Genomic DNA, 23443 nt, shown 5'->3' on the forward strand with positions numbered 1-23443 from the left:
GCGCGTTTTTATAATTTTTTTTCATTTCAGCACTTCAAACTTCCGTTGCGTGTCGTTTTGTGAAAAAAAATCAGCGGTATCTCGGAAATGAAATAGCGTATTGATGTGCGGTTGAACGCAGTGAGTTAGAAATGAAGTGCCAGGCCAAGAGCAGTAAATAATTACTTGGCAAGCCTACACGGTTATTTGATTCGCTGTGTGAAATATAGAATATCCAGTTTTCCTCAGAGCTTCTACTGTGTTAAAGTGATGATATTATTAGACACAAATATAGGCAAGAGTATTGGAACATCTGACTTTTCCACCCATTTGGTGGTTTCTCTTCATACTGCAAGCACAAAGTTGAAGGCACACAATCGTACAGGACGTCTTTGAATGCTTCTTGGCATGACAATGCTCCTGTGCACAAAGACAGCTTTATGATGATATGCTTTACATGGGATTGAATAGAAGATCTCCTGCTATAAAGCCTTAAAACCTATGAAACACCTGACTGCACCCCAGGCCTCCTCACCTCACCTTGATCACTATCTGACTTTGCTAACACCCTTATTGTTGAATGAGCACAAATCTCCACAAAATCTAGAGGAACATCTTCTCAGAAAGGTGGAGGATATTATAGCAGCAAAAGGGGACTCAATGTGGAATAAGATGCTCATGAAGCACAAATCCACAAACTTTTTTTTCACATATATTGATTAATTAATTAATTAATTAAACTAAATTTTCTATTTTTTTTATTTTATTTTCCACTGAAGTGACAACATCTTTAAACGAACGTTTTTTTTCAAAGGTAAAATAAGTTTGCAGTATAGGAAACCGTTTCTACATTGAATAACCACTGCTTAATATTTAGTGATTGCTCCAAACCTGCTTCATTTACATTATTATTAATAATAATAATACAATAACGCTTAAACTACCGTATTTTCCGGACTATAAGCCGCTACTTTTTTTGAACTCCGCGGCTTAAACAATGAAGTGGCTAATTTATAGATTTTTCCTGGGTTTTTCCCGGTTTCACAAACTTTCAAAAAACTGAACCCCATAACATTAGACCAATGAAATTGCGGAACGGGTTCAGGTGAACCAATGAAACTCTTTATATTAAATCAGATGCGCTCCCACTGAATCGGGCCGCACCACATCATAAATATGGATGATGTTCCTCTGACGTTTGACCTGCCGCTCACTCGGACTGTCTACAGGAAATGCGAATCATTCGTCACGCTGAAAACAACCGGGCATGAAAACACACTTCACCTGTGTTCTGAGCTGCACGGCATCGAGAGAAAAGATTCACCGGTGGTGATTTTTAAACGCACGACGATGCCAGAAGATAATCTCTCGAGAGAAATAGTAGTGAAAGGAAGGAGGAAGACAGTGAACAATGACTTTCTTGGTAGGCTACTGTTTAGATACAAGCCGTGTAGCAGACACCGTCTTTCATTAAAGCCTGTGTAAAGTTCATTAGTTTCAGTGTAGACCTTATTTATGTTCAAAATAAAAATATTTGTATAATTCAGCGGATGCGGCTTATATTTGGGTGCGCTTAATAGTCCGGAAATTACGGTAGACGCAATATAGTAAATGGTGCTGTATAGTTTTTTATTTGTGTAGAAAAAAAAAAAAAAAAAACGAGCCTCATTACAAAACCACATTGTTTTTTACTGCTGTATTTATACAAATATCTTTCTGGATAGGTTCTAATTATTGGTGCTCGGTGTCCTTAAAAGAGATCATGTAAGAACTTAATCTAAAGCCCTGACAGTTTATACCCAGGAGTGTAATATTATCATGACTAATAATGTCACTTCCATAATGTTTAATGGCGTAGCAGCGCATGTCACATGTAATTGTATTGTAGTTCGTGCAAATCTTCTGACAGATTGATTGTATAAAAACATGTTTAAATGAATCCCTGCACACATCGTTTAAACCCCAACCAAAGCGTATTTCATTTGAATACACTTTTCGACTGTAACCGTAGCAACCATGTGTAAGCAAAGCGCAAATTGTAGATTGGAATCGATTTTTTTATCAAAAAGCAACAACATACTGTCCACATATCAATGAGCACAAGTGTCTTAAACTTGCCCTTTTGATCTTTTGTGGGTCACAAGCCAGACAAACAGTACAGCTTCTGTCAAGAGTCTGCAGTTTTTTAAATTTGTATTTATTTATTTTATTTTTTTAAGGCCACCTCTGCTTCTTATTTGGTCCAAGCTCACTTCACTGTCTTAGTGTCCTCTGTTTCAGAAAGGGTTTTTTCAGTTCATAGCTCAGCTCTCCCCCCCTTTTTTTTTTTTTTTTTTTTCACTTTTGACACCAGTGTTGTAGTTTGGGCTTTTTTCTTTTGTCGAGAAATGAGAAAACCGAGCCTCGCGTCGAAGCCCACCAGATGGCATGCCGATGCACCCCCCCCGGACCCTTCACCGCTTGTCTGAAGGGTGTTTGCGGTGTCCTTAATCAAAGTGATCCTTCAACGCCATGCTCTCTGCCGTCCTTTTCCCACAGCTGCCGGTGTGAGCGGGTCTAGACAGCGTTCAATAGCACACACACACGGACATGAATGCTCGTGCACACAAACACACACAGTGAAACTGCTGGCTTCTGTCAGGTAGTTTCCCTTTCACCCCATCGCACCCTGGCACCGGAGAATCCAATGCCTTGTGGCTGCCTTGCAGTCAGAGTCTACCTCACTGTCTGGCAGGCAGGGCTTGTGAAGGGTAGGGCATAGGGCCTGGGTTTGGCCAAATGGCTCAGAGCAGCTATAGGAATGGAATGGGGACTGGGATGACAGGAGGAGAGGGTCAGTAAGAGGTTTGGAAAGGCCCTGAATTATTAGCAAGTTGTACCAGCTGTTTCGAGGTTATGATACAGAAAATGCTAGGAGTGCAAACTGGCATTGTCTGAGAACAACTGGGAAAGATATACTGTATAGTGAAGGGCAGTGTCCATAGCCCTTTATGAAAAGTCTCATAACCTACATAAGCATTTATAAATGCTTATTACAGCAGGTGTCCACTGTCATCATCATCCTCACCATTGTCATTCTAAAAACACTGAGAAGTCACTCGTAAGATTTTGTGTCATCGTATCTTCAGAAGATTATAAAGTGAATAAGATTGTGAATAGTGAATAAGTGATGATCTCTTCATTGTGGCACCTGTTAGTGGGTGGATTTATTATTTATTAGGCTGCAAGTGAATTTTTCTCCTCAAAGTTGACGTGTTAGAAGCAGGAAAAATGGACGAGCGTAAGTATTTGAGAGAGTTTGACTAATTGTGACGTCTAGACATCTGGGTCAGAGCATCTCCTAAACTGCAGCTCTTGTGGGATGTTCCTGGTCTGCAGTGGTCAGTATCTATTAAAAGTGCTCCAAGGAAGTAACAGTGGTGAAGCGGCGACAGGGTCGTGGGGATGAGGCTTATCGATGCACGTGGGGAGCGAAGGCTGGTCCGTGTGGTCCGATCCAACAGACGAGCTCCTGTAGCTCAAACTGCAGAACAAGTTAAAGCTGTTAATGATCGATGGATCAGAACCGTTTTAGCAGCACAAAGCTTCAAAGCTTTTTTCCTGATCATCTTTTCTATACACAGAAAGGGAATCTATTGAGGAAGATCGAGAATTTACAAACACTCCAGAGTCTGCAGATCCTGGACTTGTCCTCTAACAGAATTCAAAGCATGTCTGGTCTTCAGGACCTCCACCTACTTGGAAGCCTCAATCTCGAAAGCAATATGGTAATATGGTTTTAAATGAAAATGACAATCTAACCACTTATGTGAGCCTGATACAAAGTGTGTTTATGCGTGTTTAGATTGGAGAGATCAAAGAGTATACATATGTGCAACACCTTCTTTTACTGAGAGAGCTGAATCTCAAGAGAAACCCAATACAAGTAAGTCAGTGTCCTGGTGAACACGGGATTAATCAGAGAAGCAACAAGGCGCTTTATATTACGCAGCCACCACCATGCTTCTCTTTGGTGATGGTGTTCTCAGGATGAAAAGCAGCATTGGGTTGTTGTAAGATCATAGAACCCTTTTTCTTCATTTCTTTTTCTCCTACCTGAGCATTCGATCTTTTTAGACTTTGGATCTCCTTGTTGCCTTTCTGATGAATTCCCTGATTTTTCCTTTCTTCTTTCCGTTTTATAAAATATAATGCTCTGCATGATGTTCAAAGATTACAGGTATTTTTTTTTTCTTTTCCAAAATGATCCTCTTGTCCTTCATCAGTTTTAATGATTACGTGAATACTCAGTATACTTCTTGTCTTTCGAAAGGAACAACCCGACTACAGAAGGGCTGTGACCTTCATCCTTAACCAACTAAGTGTTCTGGATGAGAAGCCTGTGACGGTTGAAGAAAAGGTACTGTATGATATACAGTGTATCATCTCATGAGGTTTGCGTTCCTCGAATGATCATATTGATCAGTTTACAGTATGTAACTCATATGGACAGTTAAAAATTCTTTATGGAAATAAAGATCATTTATAATTATTCATGTTTTAATATTTAAGATTGTGCTTATAGACCTTTGAGTGATGCAAGCCACTTGGTTGCAAAAACGTGATGATTTATTTAAATTATCGCCAGAATTAAAAATAATAATAATAATAATTAATTGGGTTATACTGTAGTGTCAGAATTAATAAAGGGTTTATGAACATCAAAATCAAAGCTTTCCATAACAACAGGTGCGGTTATAGAATTAGGAGCATGTTGAGGTTTTCGTTGAGAATGACGACGATGGACAAGATTAGAAACGAGTTTATTAGAAGGACAGATGGTTTGGACATGTGCAGAGGAGGGACATGGGGTATATCAGTAGGAGAATGCTGAGGATGAAGCAACCAGGAAGGAGGAAAAGAGGAAGACCAAGGAGGAGGTTTATGGATGTGGTAAGGGAAGACATGCAGGTAGTTGGTGTGAAAGAGGCAGATGTAGAGGACAGGGGGGTATGGAGACGGATGATCCGCTGTGGCGCCCCCTAATGGGAGAAGCTGGGGACATCTGACTTTTCCCGCCAAACTGTTCCAGCATGCCATTAAGCCAGCTCCATGAAGATATACTTTACATTGGTTGGAATCTTGATTAACCTGTTATGGAACTCTGACCTCAACCGAATTGAACACATTCGGGAGGATTTGAATTACTGACTGCACCCCAGACCTTCTCACCTCACCTACATCAGTACCCAACTTATGTACTAACCCACATACAAATCTCACAGTCGGGTGATTTGTCCATATAATGTATCCAATCCTAAGTCAGGTTCCTAATGAGTACAATGTATTAAACTTAAAAGGAAATTCATTTCGGATTGTTTCTCGATTACAGGTTTCGGCTGTGAACAAGTACGATCCTTCTCTAGAGACGGTCGCAGCCAGAGATCACATGACGCAAATAGTGTACCAGTACATGCAGCCGCAAAGAATCTTTGACAGGTAGTAATGTCTGAATTGATCATAAAAAATTACCCTTTTTTGTTTCATGGTATTAGTTTGTTTAAAAGAAAGTTATTAGTGTGCTTTGGAAACTCTATGTTGATTGGTACAGTTTGGTTTATATTAAATGTGACGGCTTTGACAGCTTTCTCATTTCCAAATTGACACATTAAACAATTTTCAAGAAAGCCTTAAAAAGGTTTAAAATGGTTATGTGGTATGTTCATTAATAAAGTCAAGTCAAATTTATTTCTATAGCGCTTTTCACATCAGACATTGTCTCAAAGCAGCTTTACAGAAATCAACAGTTAAGGTGAATGGTGTGTATTTATCCCTGATGAGCAGCTGTGGCGACTGTGGCAAGGAAAAACTCTCTTAGATGTTATGAGGAAGAAACCTTGAGAGGAACCAGACTCAAAAAGGGAACCCATTCTAATTTGGGTGACATCAGAGTTTGAACATAAAACTTTCAACAAAACAGAACACTGGAGAGTGAGAACTAACATGATTACTGGAGTGTGTGATTATAAGTAATATTCTTTCTACAGTCTTATACAGTCTTTATGGTTATAAAACTAGGAGCTACTGAGCAAACCAGAAAACCAGAAAGCCTAAGAAACTAGAAACAACTTGCGACTAGAGAAATACGGCTCAGAATGAAAAAAAAAGAAGACAGGACGTAGAAACCAGACACACCGGGGTATAAGTTGGCAAACTAATCGTGGAGTAAACACATAATGGTTGCGCACATTTGGAAAATAAACCAATAACCTGACGATGAGAGAAGAAAGGACCAAAACTAAAAGCATTACTTGTTGCAATGGGAACCAGGGAACCAACCAGCACTATAGTGAACTTGTGAGATTGAAGTGTTTTGATCTTGTAGCAGTTGTTTTCTAAAATGTTTAAATTAAAGCCTTTATTGATTTGTATTAATTGTATACCATCTGCCCAGCACTCTGCCCAGTCTGGACACACCATACCCAATGCTGGTCCTGACAGGTCCACAGGCCTGTGGAAAGAGGGAGCTCGCTCACAGATTGTGTCATGAATATAGTGACTACTTTGGTTATGGGTAAGTGTGCGTTGCCTTGTCGCTTGTTTTATATGTGCATATTTATGAACGAATGTCTTGCGCCGTGTCTGTTTTAGGGCTTGCCACACCACCAGGGGCCCCTATTTTGGCGAGGAAGATGGCTGTGATTACCACTTCATCCAGGAAGAAGAATTTGAAAACATGACTCGTATGGTACGTTCGTGAATTTGTTTTTGCTGGATGTATTTCATGCTACAGCAAAACTGTGCTGTGTGAAATGTCATGAGAAGGGACTACAGCTTACACCTTAATAACAGTAACGCATAAAATAAAGTTTAGCATGATGAATTGCACAAGCTAGGCGCTTGGAAAAAAAACACTTCCTCCAAAGGGTGTCATTGACAAAAACAGATTTAGATGCAGTGAAGACAAAAGAACCTAAAAAGAAAAAATATTTGATTGTATCACCAAATATATCGATTATCGATTTGTGTATTATATCTTTGGCCTCGTTCAACTGTAATCTTGTTTTGATATCTAGAAAATATTCATCACCTACCATGACATGACATTGCGTCTATGGATCCAGCAGGCTAACAAGACGATGAGATGCTTGCTTTGAACTCGTGTTGTGAAAGCGCTGACACGCCAGACACTTGAAAGAGATGACGGGCAGAACATTGTACATGATCTGTTTCTCCAGCCCTTTAGTATCCGAACGCTTTGCCTATTAGAGGTTTTTTTTTTGTTTTGTTTTTTAGTCCAGCGGCTTTTGATAAACAGAGGTCGCCGGTTGATTTAGTGCTGAACTCCTTTGAAGCGTGATTGTAACCACATGTAACAAAATGGCCGAGGAGAAAATCTCAGGTGGATATCACAGACCAGACAGGTCTTCTATCGCTTAGGCCACAGATGTGCATGCAGACACGGTAGTCATCCTCACAGCCAGCTGGCACCCTGAAATTAATCTCAATCGGCAACTCTGCTGAGCTCAAACGATGCTCATTTCAGGGACTGTTCAAGTGAAATAATAAAACAGATCGTAATGTGTATTTGCGTTTTAATGCTAATTCATCTGGAAAATCACAACGATCCGACGGGAATCGCTTGTAAAAGACAAAATGCTTCACAGTCCAATTCATTACCAGATCCAGATGTTGGTTCGACAGGGTCAAAGGTTAACAGTGTGAAAATGCGAGCAAGCCTTTTTCCGTTTAAAGATTTGAGAGCAAGTTTGGAACATCCAAGACAGGAGCTGTTTAGCAGATGAATGTGAAGGATGCTTACAATACAGCATGAATACTCTTTATCTAGTTCAGAACCTTTTTTCTGCTGTAGGGTCAGTTTGTGCAGACGATGCAGTACGACGGGAATTGGTACGGTTTGTCTCGAGAGGCCATCGAGAGGGTGGCCAGAGAAGGGCTGGCCTGCTGTGTTCATATGGAGCTGGAGGTACAGTACAGACTATGTGTCAAAAAAGCATTTGTTTCCATAGAGATCAGCTTAAACAAGATCTTCTGTTGTTACACTCGAAAAGTACGCAAACCTTGAAGGCATTAATGTTATTTTCATTTATTTAGTAAATTTTTTGGAGGGGACGATTTCAAAGCTTTGAATTTTCTACATAAACATGTTTCCTTGCCAAGGAAAAGTTTCCTTTCCCTAAACAAGCTACTAGTACCTTTTATTCCTACCTAACAAGGTCATCATTATGACAGAAACAAGTATAAAGAGGCTATAAGACAAAAATAAAAGAATAACTAATAAGGCCTTATAAATAGTAAGTAATAGCACACACGTCTATAACTAGTCATTAACAAAAACAGTTATTATTTACTGGTCAATTTCTGATCCTTAAAATAAAGTGTTACCGAAAATGTAAATTTTCTTTTATTTAATAAATTTTTATTTTTTTTAATAAATTGTTACTACAGAAGTGTAAACATTAGAACAAGCTTTTGTTAGAGGAAATTAATTAACAAATTCTGACCAATCGGATTTGAGAAAAAAAACCAAGGATACTTTAATGTAATTACTTTATAACTGTTCGTTATTAGGTGCTGCAATACACAATTATAAAACATTTATTATTAAATATACATGTCAAAATTAAATGTCAAATGTTTGGAAACATCAATTTTTTAATCGTTTTTGTGACACATGCATGTTCATTTTGTTTGTATGCAACAAACTAAGGCAAAAACATAAGAACTGGACCCACATAGAAAGTTCTGTGGAGTCCAAATTTGACATTTCAAGCTCTAACAGAAGAACTTGTATAAGATGACGAACAGGAAAGAAGATGTTAACAGATTGCTTCACCCCTACAATCAAACATGGAGGTGGAAGCTCAATGGTTTGGGGTTGTTTTGGAGCAAGGAAGTTTGGAGATTTATTCTGGGTGAAAGAAACTAACATGGCAACCATTCTATATTCCGAATTTTGTAAGCGTTATTTAGAAAGTAAACTGTCATCTGAAGTGTTACTTGATGTTGTTGTTAACTATATGTGTGTTTTGTGTCCAAAGGGTGTGTTTAGTCTGAAAACCTCCCACTTCGAACCCAGATACATCCTGCTGATCCCGACCAAAACCGAGAGCTACGTTTCGCACATGAAGGCCCGAGGCTTCTACACCAACGACCAGATAAACAAAGCCGTATCACGGATCGACCTCTACGCCAAAACCAACAGGGAGCGGCCCGGCTTCTTTGACAGCGTGATTCTCTCTGGTGAAGAGCTTAGATGTTTGATGAATTTAATTGGCTTTAAGAAATGTGTGCTCACATAATTAACTGTACTGTAAACTCTTGAATTTTCACAGCCAGCTTTTTTTTTTCCAATAATTTTTAATATCAGATGATCGCAAAGAGGCTTACAGCGCTCTGAGGCAGCTTATAAAGGAGTACCTGGGTTTGGAGGAGCAGGAGAAAGAAGGTGGGCGGAGCACCGGAGTTACACCGCAAAACGTCATCACTGGTAAAACTCATTCATTTTAATCGCTTGGGAGTATTTGGACACCTGATCTTTCCTGCCATATGATGCCATACATCCTCCGAACTGTTACCACAAAGCTGGAGGCACTCAATTGGCACACAGGATGCGGTATAAAACAATTTTGGTGTCTGAAAGTGTGAAGGGAATTATAAGAGCAATGTGTCCGCAAACTTTTGGCAATACAGTGTATATCCAGGCGGGTCATTAGCTCTAGAATTCTTCATGGAGCAGGCTTTGTGCACAGGAGCTTTGTCATTATGGAACAGCTTTGGGTCTCCTAGTTCAAGCATGGGGATGAACCACATATGGCTGGAAGAGTCAGGTGTCCCAATACTTTTGTTTATACTGTATAGTGTAGATATTAAAGAGAGAGAAAACGAGAAAGAGAGGGTTTGAATGTGAGATATGTGCAGTGTAGTGCATGAAGATATTGGTGTTAACTCGTAGTTTAAAAGTTAAAACTTTTTTATTTTTTTTTATTTTTTACTTTTCTTCAAATGTTAAAATCTGGTTGAAAATTAATTGCAGTGATGTTTCTACTTGGAACTCGTTCATCTGTTAGTTTTCCAGATGCCTTTTCTCCTCTTTTTTATTCTGTCACAGAGTCTTTTATTTAATAGTTCCACAAGTTCATATACTTTTTTTGTGTGTGTGCAGTTACTTGAATGTGTGTGTGTGTGTGTGTGTGTGTGTGTGTGTGTGTGTGTGTGTGTGTGTGTGTGTGTGTTTGTTTCAGATGAGGGTGGTAATTCTACGCCTGCCAGAAAACTCGAAGCCAACACTACAGACGCCTACAGCCAAAATTACCACAGCAAAGTTCATGCCAGGCCGCTGCCGCAGAAATCTTCAGCTGTGAGTCAGAGGGAATAAACAAATGGAAAATAAAAATGATGAGCGAGTATAAAAGAGAGACAGAATGAAAATTTGTCCTGGAAATTATGATTGTGTTTTGGATCGATTTCACTGCTTGGACTGATTGGTTTTCTGTGCCTGTGTTGTAGGAACTGGCTTCCATCCATAGAAGACAGCTGATGGTTCGAGATGCCCTGGTGGGTAAGATTCCCAGGGCTTACACACAGCTCTTTAAAAGGTACAGTGATTCAGTAAAATAAGGGGAAATATTGGCGAATACTGCTGTAACCTGGCGTTTAAATATTTATGCATCAGTGGGTGTAGTTAAGGGTTTCGGGCAACTGGGAAAAACCTGCTTACATACAATTTGGACACAAGTATTGGGACATCTGACTTTTCCAGCCATATGTAGTTCTTAAAGTTTCCCTTCACTTGACCTAGAAGATCCATATCCCTGTTCCAACATGCACAAAGCCAAAAGATCTGCTTTACATGGGTTGGAGTGGAAGATTTGCTGCTATAGAGATCTGACTTTAACCCTATTAGGATGAATGTAAACCCTGACTGCACCCTAGTCCTCCTTATATCACCTACATCAGTACCTGACTTTACTAACACCCTAACCTACTAACCTACTAACACAATCTACTGGAACATCGTTCCAGAGGGGTGGAGATTATTATAACAGCAAAAGGAGATCAAAGGTGGAATGAGATTTTCAGGAAAGTATATACTAATCATTTGGCCAGGTGTCCACAAACTTTTGCCCCATATAGTGTATTTCTGTGCATACACTCATAGGATACACTTTGGAGTGAAGAACATAATATAAGCCAAATATTATTATAAAATTTTATTGGTTAAATTTGATGGATCTAATTTAATCTAGCCAGTTTTTTAATGACTTTTTTTTTTTATCTCTAGTCAGCACTTTTAGACTACAATGCTGTTTGTAAAAAAAATTCGAAGATTACGAGACAGTAGCAATACAAGAGTCAATAGTAAATTAAAAAAAAAAGGAAAAACCTACAAGAATTGAGTCGTAATTTTTGAGAAAAACATTTATGAGAATGAAGTCCTAATTATTGCATAAAAAAAAATTCATACTTACGAGAATAAAGTCGTAATTTTTTTGGGGGAAAAAAGACAAACTTATCAGAATAAAGGCATAATTCTTGAAAAAAAAGGTCAAACTTACAAGAATCGAGTCGTAATTTTTTAAAGAAAAAAAGTTTGAACTTATGAAAATAAAGTCCGAGAAAAAAGGTCAAATTTTACAAGAATTTTTTAAGGAAAAAAACGTTCTCAATTACAACAATTGAGTCGCAATTTTTGAGAAAAAAAAGAGAATAAAGTTGTATTTTATTTTATTTTTTTGAGAAAAAAAGTAAAACATGAGAATAGTCATAATTAATTTTTTCAGTAAAAAAAAAAGTCAAACCTGAGAGAATAAAGTCGTAACAATACGAGTCGAATTATTTGAACCCCTGACCTCAGAAAGACTGAGACATCGAGGGCACCGGTGTTCAACTCAAAAACAACATCTCCTTTTCTTTCCGACTGCACAAAAGAGGAAATTTTAGTATTTTAGTTTGTATTTTGAAGCTATGTTTATAATTAGGACTGAAGCTATGGATTATTTTAGTAATCAGGTTTTCTACCAATTATTCCATCGATTATTCGAGTAAGTGCTTTTTCTTTATTAAAGAGCGATACTAAATATACAAGAGGAAATAAGAGGGGTCTTTTGAAACGATCAAGTCATTTATAATTTATTGCTGAAATTGCAATCTGTGAACACTAAACCCATTAATTGCCATATTACATCAAAATGCGAATACAAATACAAATTTTCTTTCGGCTTCTCCCATTAGGGGGCGCCACAGCGGATCAGCGGATCATGTTTGATTTGGCACATGTTTTTACGCTGGATGCCCTTCCTAACGCAACCCTCCCCATTTATCCGGGCTTGGGACCGGCACTAGGAGTGGCTGGGGTTGGTTCCCTGACCGGGGATCAAACCCGGGCCATAGCGGTGAGAGCACCGCATCCTAACCACTAGACCACCAGGGAACGTTCAAATACAAATATAGAGATACAAAAGTCGTAAATAAAAATATCAAAATCAAGTTCAAATTACTTAAAAAATAAAAAAGGTAAAAACACTGTATGGTGTTTTCTTTATGTTTTAGTTAGAAATGATCCTAAACTTCGGAAACTTTTTGTTGTGTTCTTTGTCCCGAATCTTCTCGCTGTTTTCTCTCCGTTCTGTTTCGTCTCCTGTTTACCTGTCCAGGGGTCTGATTTATAAACTTGGATTACACACAAAACAGTCTTCAAGTGGAAAGTATATTAGAGATGAAACCCCAAAGCGGTCCAGAGATTAACGGGTGGTGCGTCATTAATAATGGTCCGTGGGGAAACACTGTGCTTCGTATGTAGTTAAATGGACTAATTTTGTATTTGAATTACTCGAGTTACTCGAGGAATCGTTTCAGCTCTATTTATAATGCATTATGTCAATACTGAAGACATGTTGAGCACGCCACCTTCATGCATCATTGTACTTTATTATTACGCTTGTGTGTGCTTGCATTTTGCAGATATGCTCACACAACTCCATCCTTACTGACCCCACATTCTCACACTGCTGGTCATAACGAAGACAGCAGGTACACAGCACACACAACAACCCACTGACCTCTAACCTCTGACCTGCACTCATCCGGTTCAACTTTCAACTGTGTGCATTATTTTTTTTTCACTATGATTTAGCCACACCCATTCATTTTTTTTTCTGTAATAAATCACCGCATTTCACACCTGTTTTTATTCGTACAAGCGTCAATCAGATGCATGCAATCATAATTTGCAGACCTGAGGTAACGTGTTAGCTCTTGCTAGGGGTAGAAGATATGGGGTGTTGGGGGTGGGATTGGGCATTAGATGAAATATGGTGAAATATACAAAAATGCTAATGTATAGCTGTCGGTGTTTGTGCTCGTAAAAACACAAGAACTCACAGCTGAATGTGTGAAACCCGCATAGCTTCAAGATATTTAAACATGTGCAAATTTAGTCTCAGGAGATGTAATGAGTTACTGAAGCACACTGCTTCAACTTTTAGTAACTGGGAAATATATGTGTGTGTGAATATATATAAATATATTACATTATAACATTATGACCAATGAGCCAATAAATGAGTTCATCATGGCACCTGTTGGTGGGTGAATATATTTATTAGGCAACAAGTGAAAAATTTGTCCTCAAAGTTGACGTGTCAGAAGCAGGAAAAATGGGCAAGCGTAAGGATTTGTCTAACAAATTCTGATGTCTAGGCCAGTGGTCCCCAACCTTTTTTTTGCGCTACAGACCGGTTTAATGTATATTTTCACCGACCGGCCTTTAAGGTTTGGTGGATACATACAACAAAATAAAATGATACGACCATAAAAACTGGTATTTTCCAAATATAATAATAAACTTGAATCCACTGTGTTGTTTTTTGGTCATTTTGCTCGCTTGGGGGTTTCAATTTAGCGGTAATGTATTATGTGTTAGCGGCCGGAGCCCCTTTAAGAAGGTAGCGGATGGAGGTAAGACATGTGACCGAGGCCTCATGACATGCATCAAGAGTGAGTCATAGACAGATGTGGTGGAGAGAATCCGGTCATTTTCCAAAATAAAACATCGTTCAGAATCAGATAATAAATAAAACGGAAATAATGTAAGTTATGTATTCTTTCTGTGTGGCCCGGTACCAATTGACGACTGGGTCAGAGCATCTCCAAAACTGCAGCTCTTGTTGGGTGTTCCTGGTCTGCAGTGGTCAGTATCTATTAAAAGTGAAGAGTGGTGAACTAAGGCTCATTGATGCACATGTGGAGCGAAGGCTGGTCCGTGTGGTCCGATCCAACAAACGAGCTCCTGTAGATCAAACTGCTGAGGAAGTTCATGCTGTTAATGCTCGATTTGTCAGAACTGTTTTAGCAGCAAAAGGGGGACCAACACAATATTTGGCAGGTGTTTATAATGTTCTGCTTAATCGGTGTATATATATATATATATATATATATATATATATATATATATATATATAAAACCATGAAGCACTGAGGACACAGAGAGTTCCCTACACATTGCATTGGGGTAAAAAACTTAAAACCCCTTTAGTACAGATCAAGTTTTTTAGGAACTGTACATAATAATACAGTACATTCTCATTTTCCATTCCTTCCCTCTCCGTCTCAGCTCCGAGGAATCCTGCGTTGGTTCCGGCCTGTCCATGAACAGCTCAGCAGTTCTCTCTGTGGGAAGCCCAGCTGATGGCTTGGATGCAGGGTCTGGGTCAAAGGTGGAGCCTCTAGATGTCTCCCTGTTGGGGCAAAATCTGGAAAAACTCAAAGGCAAGCACCAAACTTGCCTCTCTAATTCTGTCTGAATAAAATGCTTTAGTTTACTACAGTGACATTGTTTTATGTTTTTTTTTTTTTATTATAAAGAAATTAGATAAGCTTCCTGATTTCTTGATTTTTTTTTTCATATTTAAACAACTACAGAAACTCACTTTAATATGTACCCGCTAACTGGTACACCAACGTTTGTTGTTTTGTTTTTCTTTTTTTTTTCCTTATAAAAGACAATAAATGTAATAATTATTATACATTATAAGGAAGGAATCACCTGCGGGGGTGCTGTTATTAAAAAATAATACAAATTCCACCCCCGTAAGTTGATTATTTAAACATGAGCCTGTATAACAGACTTTTATTTCTCCTACGTCACAGCAACAATCCAAGGAAGACACATCGTATTGCTTCATAGTAAACTGTGTTAGCATTCGATGTAAAAATGATACCGTATTTTTTTAACGATCATGTTGATATAATTAATATTATAACCGAAATAAATAATAAATACTGAATTCATTGAATTACAGCCGGGATCTTTTGCCCGTTATAGAAAACGAATCAACAAATTCTTGACCAATCAGCATTAAAAACTCAACAGCGGCGTAATATACAGGAAAAAAATGACAATCTGCTGCTAGATGTATTCCCATGGTACAAGATCTCAAACTTTTGAAGGAAGACTGCATGCTTTCCTTATACTTCATGAAGTACAAAATTGAGTCATGTTTTCATTTCTCGATGATACACCATGTAAATTCTGGACCCTGCTGTTTGACTGTTCTTTTCCCAGCAGATCGCATGGAGCCAGGTCTGAGCCCCGAATCATCACACTCCATTCCTGAGCAAGCGACCGTGGTCTCCTCTCCGGGACGTCCAGGCTCCAAGACCAAACCCATTCTCCCTCCAATCCCGCTGGGGCGCAAGAGTGCCGAAGCAGCATCTAAGCAACAGCTGACAGGGCAGGCAGGACAGGTGGATGAGGGATAGCTGAAAGAGAAAGGAATTGGATTGTAACGCCAGAGTTAAACGTCTGTGTTGCGAGTAGTGATGTAAATCATAAACATTACAATTTCTCCATATGATGACATGTCCTGATGACATCATAGTAGAATTAAAGATCAGTGACGTGACCATAAATTGTATCTGTTGTAATATAGTCTTAATAATGATGCTATAACGCTGAATAATACAGTGAAAATAAATTACTTGGGTATTATAGCAATCATTTAAACTCGCCTTCATGCATTTTGGGTCCACAATGAAATCACATCCACAAATATACCTAGATTTTTATAAATATATTTATTGTTATAAATTCGCGACCCGAATTAGGGATAAGCGGGAGAAAATGAATAAATAAACTTTTTAATTCTAATTAAAAAAAATATAGTCTAAGTCCATTTCCAGTCTTTGTTTTTCTCCTGTTGATGAAAAATAAACAATTTATTTATCTTTGGTGTTCGAAACACTTATCCACCATTAAAGCCAATTTTCATTTCACTACGTGGAACAACGTTTGTGGACAGTAAGATTATGTGCTTTTCGAACATCTCATTCCAAATGCATTCCCCATACACTGTTATAACAACCTCCACCCTTCTGGGATGATGTTCCACTAGAATTTAGAGTGTTCTTGTGTAGCTTGAAATGAGACAATGCACAACTTTCTGATGTTTCTATAAGTGGTTTGATGAAGATCTAGCGCTATAGCTTAAAGCTCCTTCAACAGACTGTTAGTATAATTTGTGGTTTGCAACAGTTCGGATAGAAACATCTCAGGTGGTAGTTTAAATGTTCTGAAAGCATGCGGTTTGATGTTGGTACGCCGGAATCTAGGTTCAGTGTTTGTGTGAGTATTTGTCAGTGTGTGAGCTTGCACACATTCACACACTTGGCCATCTGTCAGTGTCGTAGCCTCAAACCAACAGATGTTATAATAATCTTATAATTCAGAGGCAGTTTCAGACAAGACAGGCCAACAATGCAGGAGAACACGGCTCGCAGGCATAACCTTTCTAACGTCGGTTAAACACCAAAGCAGGGGGCATTACTGGCTTCACGTTTCAATAAGAAACTAAGCATTTAGTTTTAGAGATGTGGGAAATAATAAATTATTATAATTTTTTTGTTTTTACATCCTGGTTTACGCTGCGTTTGATTTACCTCCAAAGTGGGAAGTCGGACTTCAGAACTGCGCCACTTTTGTTCGCCCATACGGAGTTAGAAAAGAAATGCCTCAGGGTTAACCATCTAATTCTAAGCGTATTCCGTATGTGTGTATATATATATATATATTTGGAGATTGGCTCTGTTTACAAGAAAGTACTTTATTTATCTACGTTTCCACACTCACTTGCAGAAAAGTCCCCTTGAACAGAAATACAGCACTCCCAATGTTCCTGCCACTTCTGGAACGTGTCCTGGAATCTTCTATAGGAAGCTTGTCAAGCAATCTCTCATCATCTTCCAGGGATGTTCTTCCGCTCTTGAAGCCACTCAAAACACCTCAGACGACTTGTTGCAGGATCTCCAAATCACTATGTTAAACATACGTCACATCAGATGTTTCTGTGGCAGATGTGCCCATTTTCATGCAGAATCTCATGCATGCTCTTTTCACGTAACTTGCGGTCCATGAAGAAATCGCAGACGTGGAAACACACGTGGTCAGAACAGCACCAGTTATCATTCGTCTCTAAACTTTTGTCCGTATGTTCAGCAGCCATGTAGATATGATTGCTGAGCTTGCGTTTGAGAAGAACATAATGCGTTTTTAATGCTTAACTTTTTATATTGGGTTTTATTTTTCCTAATCAGACTTTCGAGCTTTAGTCGAACACAGCGTAATCCCTTGCTCTGTTAAAACCTGCACTTTAATGCTAATAACACTGTTTACACCATCTAATTGATCACTAACGAGCCGGGCCATACCTCTGCCATAACTTGTTGCATTGCATTCTGGGACCTTTTAAGTCTGGACTAGTTCTTAAAATTGCACTTTCAGACATGCATATAAAACTCGCTCTGGTCACCGTGTACAGACCCCCAGGACCCTACGCTGATTTTCTTCATGAGTTTGCTTGTTTTCTCTCAGACCTCTTGATCAGTTTTGATAAAGTGCTGCTTGTAGGAGATTTTAATATTCATGTAGATGATGCAAACGATGCCCTAGGATTATCATTTGTCGATTTACTAAACTCTTTTGGAGTTAAACAAAACGTCACCAGACCAACCCACCGTTTTAACCACACACTAGACTTAATAATATCCTACGTAGCAGACGTCACTGATATAGATATTTTACCCCAGAGTGATGACATCACAGACCATTATCTCCTACTGTACACACTACCGGTAGAGCAGATTAACCGTGTTTCACCACGGTATCGACTTGGTAGGACTATTATTCCAACCACTAAGGACAGATTCATAAATAACCTGCCTGATTTATCTCAGTTTCACATTAAACCCATAACTGCTGATCATCTTGATGAGATGGCGAACAACATAGACCTTATCCTCACTAGCACTTTAGACACTGTTGCCCCCATCCGGTTAAAAAAGGTTCGAGAACAAGCACCTGCACCTTGGTATAATAGTCATACGCATGCCCTGAAGAGATCAACACGTAATCTGGAGAGAAAATGGAGGAAAACTAAATTGGAGGTATTTATAATTGCGTATAAAGACAGAGTGCTCAGCTACAGACAGGCGCTAAAAGCTGCTAGAGCTAAACACCTGAGCAAACTCATAGACAATAACAAAAACAACCCCAGGTTCCTTTTCAGTACAGTCGCTAAATTAACAACAAATCAGGGATCTGAAAAATGTGTTCCATCACAGTTTAGTAGTGAGGACTTTATGAATTTCTTTACTGAAAAAATAGATAACATTAGAAAAACAATTGTGGCAGTTCAACCTCTGACAGCATCTCCTGACACAATCGTACTTACAACCCCACAACTACACTGTTTTACATGTATAGGACAGGAAGAGCTGTATGATGCTATTATAAAAGCTAAATCAACAACATGTCAGTTAGATCCAATTCCCACTAAACTACTGAAGGAAGTGTTATATACAGCTGGTGAGCCTCTTCTCAATATTATTAACTCCTCACTATCGTTAGGTCATGTCCCTAAATCCCTCAAGTTAGCAGTTATTAAGCCCCTCATTAAAAAACCTAATCTGGATCCAAGCACGCTATCGAATTACAGACCAATTTCAAATCTCCCATTTATGTCTAAGATTTTAGAAAAGATTGTCGCTGCCCAGTTATGTAACCACTTGCAGGAGAACAATATCTTTGAAGAGTTTCAGTCAGGTTTTAGGCCCCATCATAGCACAGAAACTGCTCTAGTTAAAATCACTAACGACCTGTTTTTAGCTTCAGACCAAGGCTACATCTCCCTATTAGTTTTACTAGATCTTAGTGCTGCGTTCGACACTATAGATCATGATCTTCTCCTCGATTGCTTACAGAATTACATCGGTATTCAGGGACAGGCATTAAGCTGGTTTAAATCCTACCTGTCCAATCGTTACCATTTCGTAGATTTAAATGGAGAGCTATCCAGGATAATGCTAGTAAATTATGGCGTGCCACAAGGGTCAGTTCTAGGACCCCTGCTTTTTACAATATACATGCTTCCATTAGGAAATATTATTAGAAGGCATGGAATTAGCTTCCATTGTTATGCTGATGATACCCAGCTATATATTTCATCCAAACCAGGCGCATAGCTCGCATAACTGAGTGTGTTGAAGAAATAAGAGATTGGATGACCCATAACTTTCTGCTATTAAATTCTGATAAAACGGAGATTTTGCTCATCGGCCCAAAAAATAGTACACAGAAGCTCCAGCATCTCAACCTGCATTTAGACGGTTGTTCTGTAACTACTAGTTCAACGGTAAAAGACCTGGGAGTTATTTTAGACAGCAACTTATCTTTTAAAAATCACATCAATCAAGTTACAAAAACAGCCTTCTTTCACCTTAGAAATATTTCTAAGCTAAGAAATATGTTATCTATATCTGATGCAGAGAAGCTCGTCCATGCGTTTATGACCTCTAGAATAGACTACTGTAATGCATTACTAGGTGGATGTCCTGCATCATTAATAAACAAGCTTCAGTTAGTTCAGAATGCAGCAGCAAGAGTTCTTACTAGGTCAAAAAAATACGATCATATAACCCCAATCTTATCGTCCCTACATTGGCTTCCTATTAAGTTTCGAATAGACTACAAACTACTGCTACTCACTTATAAAGCACTAAATGGTTTGGCTCCCATGTATCTATCCAGTCTCTTAACACGCTACAATCCGTCACGCTCCCTGAGATCTCAAAACTCTGGGCTTCTAGTAGTTCCTAGAATAGCAAAGTCCACTAAAGGCGGTAGAGCATTTTCACATTTAGCTCCTAAACTCTGGAATAGTCTTCCTGACAGTGTTCGGGGTTCAGATACACTCTCCCAGTTTAAGTGTAGATTAAAAACATATCTTTTTAGCAAAGCCTACACATAACACACATCACACACATCACATCACAACCTTGTGCTCCAGAATATATGATTACATGCACATTATCAACTTGTGCTGTTAATATCATGAACAGCAGCTACGCTAATTCCTCTCCACTACTTCTCTTTCTCTCCCCATCCCGAGGCATCCTGAGGTTTGGCCAGCTCCAGTCACGTCCCACCTCGTGAAGATTATGGACCTATGGATGATCATGGAGAAGTAGATGCCGAGTGTTTAAAGGCCCTGGCATGGAGAAGCTGATGCTGGATCTATGATGATCACAAATTGTTCTGTATTGTTGAAAGATTTATGACCAAACTCTTGATGTCACCCATATGAGGATGGGTTCCCCTTTGAGTCTGGTTCCTCTCAAGGTTTCTTCCTCATATCATCTTTTTCCTTGCCACTGTCACCACGGCTGCTCATCAGGGACAAACGCACACCATTCACCTTCACTGTTGTTTTCTGTAAAGCTGCTTTGAGACAATGTCTGTTGTGAAAAGCGCTATACAAATAAACTTGACTTGACTTGACTTGACTTCTACATTGGATTTCTAAGGTACTAAGTTTCAAGGTTGCTGGAAAATGTTAATGCGAGAAGCTCTGGCGCATTTCTTTTCAAATGCTAACTGCGAACTCTAATTGTTTTCCCTTTTGTTTGAGTTCTTTGACATTGTGACCCCTGCTGTTAAATCAACAGGCTCACAGTCAGTAACTCTAACAAGAATTGTGAAATTACAGAACTGATCAACAGTTTAACACTTATGTTTATATATATTGTTACAACAAAATGCAAAAATCTTTCATTCTAACAGTGAAGCAATATATTTAAAGCCATTATTTATCACCCACTCAGGCACCATGATCATCTATATCATGTCTAAGCCTAACTGCTTGTACTTAGAATTCATCTCGAACTTATTCGCTCATCGTGCATGTTTCTGAGGATCCGTTATATAGCGATTAATTTTCTAAAAGTGTGTCATTGCCGCAAGCTACATTATTTGCATATCATTCATTAAAACAATGAAGCGCTCTGGAACTCCAGGGCCCATAAATTATATACTAGATTATATATAGTGATATTTTTTCTCTGAATAATACTCCTGCTGATTTATAATTTGGTACATTTTTTTGTTTGTTTTTCTATAAAATAGTTTTACAAATAAAACTTTTATAAATTCAAATATATATTTTTTTAAATGTAATTAATATAAAAAGAAATCAGTTAAATGAAAAAAAAAAATCTGTGTTTTTTTAAAAAAAAATTTGGACTATAAAAGAAAATGATCAGAATTGTTAATAAATTAATCACTTTAATGCGACTTTACCTAGTAATTTTTAGATATTCGTCATAAACTTTTTCTTACATAAAAGAAAACAGTAAATATGATCAAATCTGTGATCCTTTTTTGATCTGTGAAAAAAGAAATTATTTGTATAACTGTAAACATAAATTAATTCAACCCGGCTTTTTGTTTCGTAATTATTAAACATGCAAAGTCGTGATTTATACGTATGTTTGGGTCGTCTTTGTTCTTTGAAGACATCACAGAAAAAAACCAAAAGATCTCAGTACATGGAGATGAACGAGCTGTCAGACTCGAGGGTGAATTATGTTTCCGATTTTCTTTGTTTATGATTCAGGAATGCCGTCTTTAAATGGTGTGGGTGTTGTGGCTCGTTTAATTAAAAGCTTCGCTTTGAATAATGAAGCGTTAATGGAATGTAACCGCACAGATTAATATACTGTACTGAAGATAGGAATCTACACACCACACACACGCAGAGTTTGTAGACATAAGAATAGTATTTTTTTGCTTTTTCAACATTATACAGAAATTCATTGAGGAGGCCTGGGGTGCACATTCCGTGTTCACATTCATCCCAAAGGTGTTCAGTAGGGTTGAGGTCAGAGCTCTATTGCAGGAGATCTTTCAATCCATCCTATGAGCTGGCTTTGTGCACAGGGGCATTGTCATGCTGGAACAGGTTTGGGTCTCCTAATTCAAGTGAAGGAAAAATTTAATGGTACTGCATCCAAAGATGCTTTTAAAGTAGCTTTACATATATAAATAAAAACATACATTTATACACTATATGGACAAATGTATCAGGACACCCACATTTTCCAGTCATATGTGGTACTTTCCCAATTTGTATCGCATAGCTGAGGGCAGATGATTGTACGTCTTAAGATGCAGTAGCATTACTTTTCTCTTCACTTGAACTAACACCATAAAGTTATGCTTTACATGGGTTGGAGTGGAAGATCTCCCTCTATAACACCTTTGGAATGAATGTGAACACTGACTGCACCCCAGTCCTCCTCACCTCACCTACATCAGTACTCGACTTTACTAACACCCTTCTGTCTGAAGGAGCACAAATCTCCACAAGCACACTTCAAAATCTAGTGGAACATCTTCCCAGAAGACTGGAGGGAGCTATACGAGCAAATTTAGACTAAATATGGAACGAATGTTTTTTTACGATGCTCAAAAAACACCATACTTATGACCAGGTGTCCGAAAACATATGGTGCAATGATAGTTTAGCCCTAATGAGCAAGCCATTCTTCACATCTCAAGACTTTCATAGACTGCAAAAAGTTTTGATCTAGCCTCGCCATATTGAAAATGACTTTCGAAATACTTCGACAGTCAAAGGTGCAAGATATACAAGACCCATAGTAGGAAAAGAGTCCATTTGCGGATAAGTAATAACATAAAAAAAATCAATAACCAAGAAAGCAAGGGAAATGGAGGTCAATGCAGAGCAAGAGACTGTCGTAAGAGGACGGTCTGTAGGCAATTAGGCGTTTGTAGAAGGGTCAGTCAGAGTGAAGGTGAAAACTAATTTCACCACTAATTTCACCACAGGATACCGGCGGAGCGCGATCTTGCATAATGAGCGAGTTTAGACCTCAGAGAAGGACACGTCAGGACCCCTGAGGTCGGAGACCTGAGCTGACTTGCCGATGTGTAAATCCTTTGATGCCTGGAATGCGAAGACAAGAGTTTTGAGTCTTGCTTCAACAGGAAGCTTGCAGAGAGTGACCCGAGCAGGAGGAGTCGCATCAGAGAACTTAAGATGCCTGTGCATTCTGAGTTGAAATACAATTCAAATGAAGAAGAAATATTCAAGATCTAGGAGCTCATATC

The 23443-nt window shown here is 38.6% G+C and overlaps 1 protein-coding gene across 3 annotated transcripts in view; it reads left to right on the forward strand.

Annotated features, from left to right (window-relative positions):
- Positions 1–16070, forward strand: part of lrguk (leucine-rich repeats and guanylate kinase domain containing) — a 28006-nt gene extending 11936 nt beyond the window's left edge. The window contains exons 9-22 of one of the 3 annotated variants that reach the window (XM_083527985.1): positions 3603–3746; positions 3824–3904; positions 4292–4378; positions 5351–5457; positions 6413–6532; positions 6610–6706; positions 7832–7945; positions 9021–9222; positions 9350–9469; positions 10224–10339; positions 10489–10577; positions 12943–13011; positions 14594–14748; positions 15548–16070. In XM_083527985.1, the coding sequence (XP_083384111.1) occupies positions 3603–3746; positions 3824–3904; positions 4292–4378; positions 5351–5457; positions 6413–6532; positions 6610–6706; positions 7832–7945; positions 9021–9222; positions 9350–9469; positions 10224–10339; positions 10489–10577; positions 12943–13011; positions 14594–14748; positions 15548–15741 (1695 nt within the window). In that variant the 3' untranslated portion in view covers positions 15742–16070. Of the gene's footprint in view, positions 1–3602; positions 3747–3823; positions 3905–4291; positions 4379–5350; positions 5458–6412; positions 6533–6609; positions 6707–7831; positions 7946–9020; positions 9223–9349; positions 9470–10223; positions 10340–10488; positions 10578–12942; positions 13012–14593; positions 14785–15547 lie in introns of those variants that run through there. The other 2 variants (XM_083527986.1, XM_083527987.1) reach the window with 2 other exon arrangements.
- Positions 16071–23443: the final 7373 nt, after the last annotated feature.

This window comes from Silurus aristotelis (genome assembly GCF_946808225.1).
Source record: "Silurus aristotelis genome assembly, chromosome: 24".
Classification (NCBI taxonomy): domain Eukaryota; kingdom Metazoa; phylum Chordata; class Actinopteri; order Siluriformes; family Siluridae; genus Silurus; species Silurus aristotelis.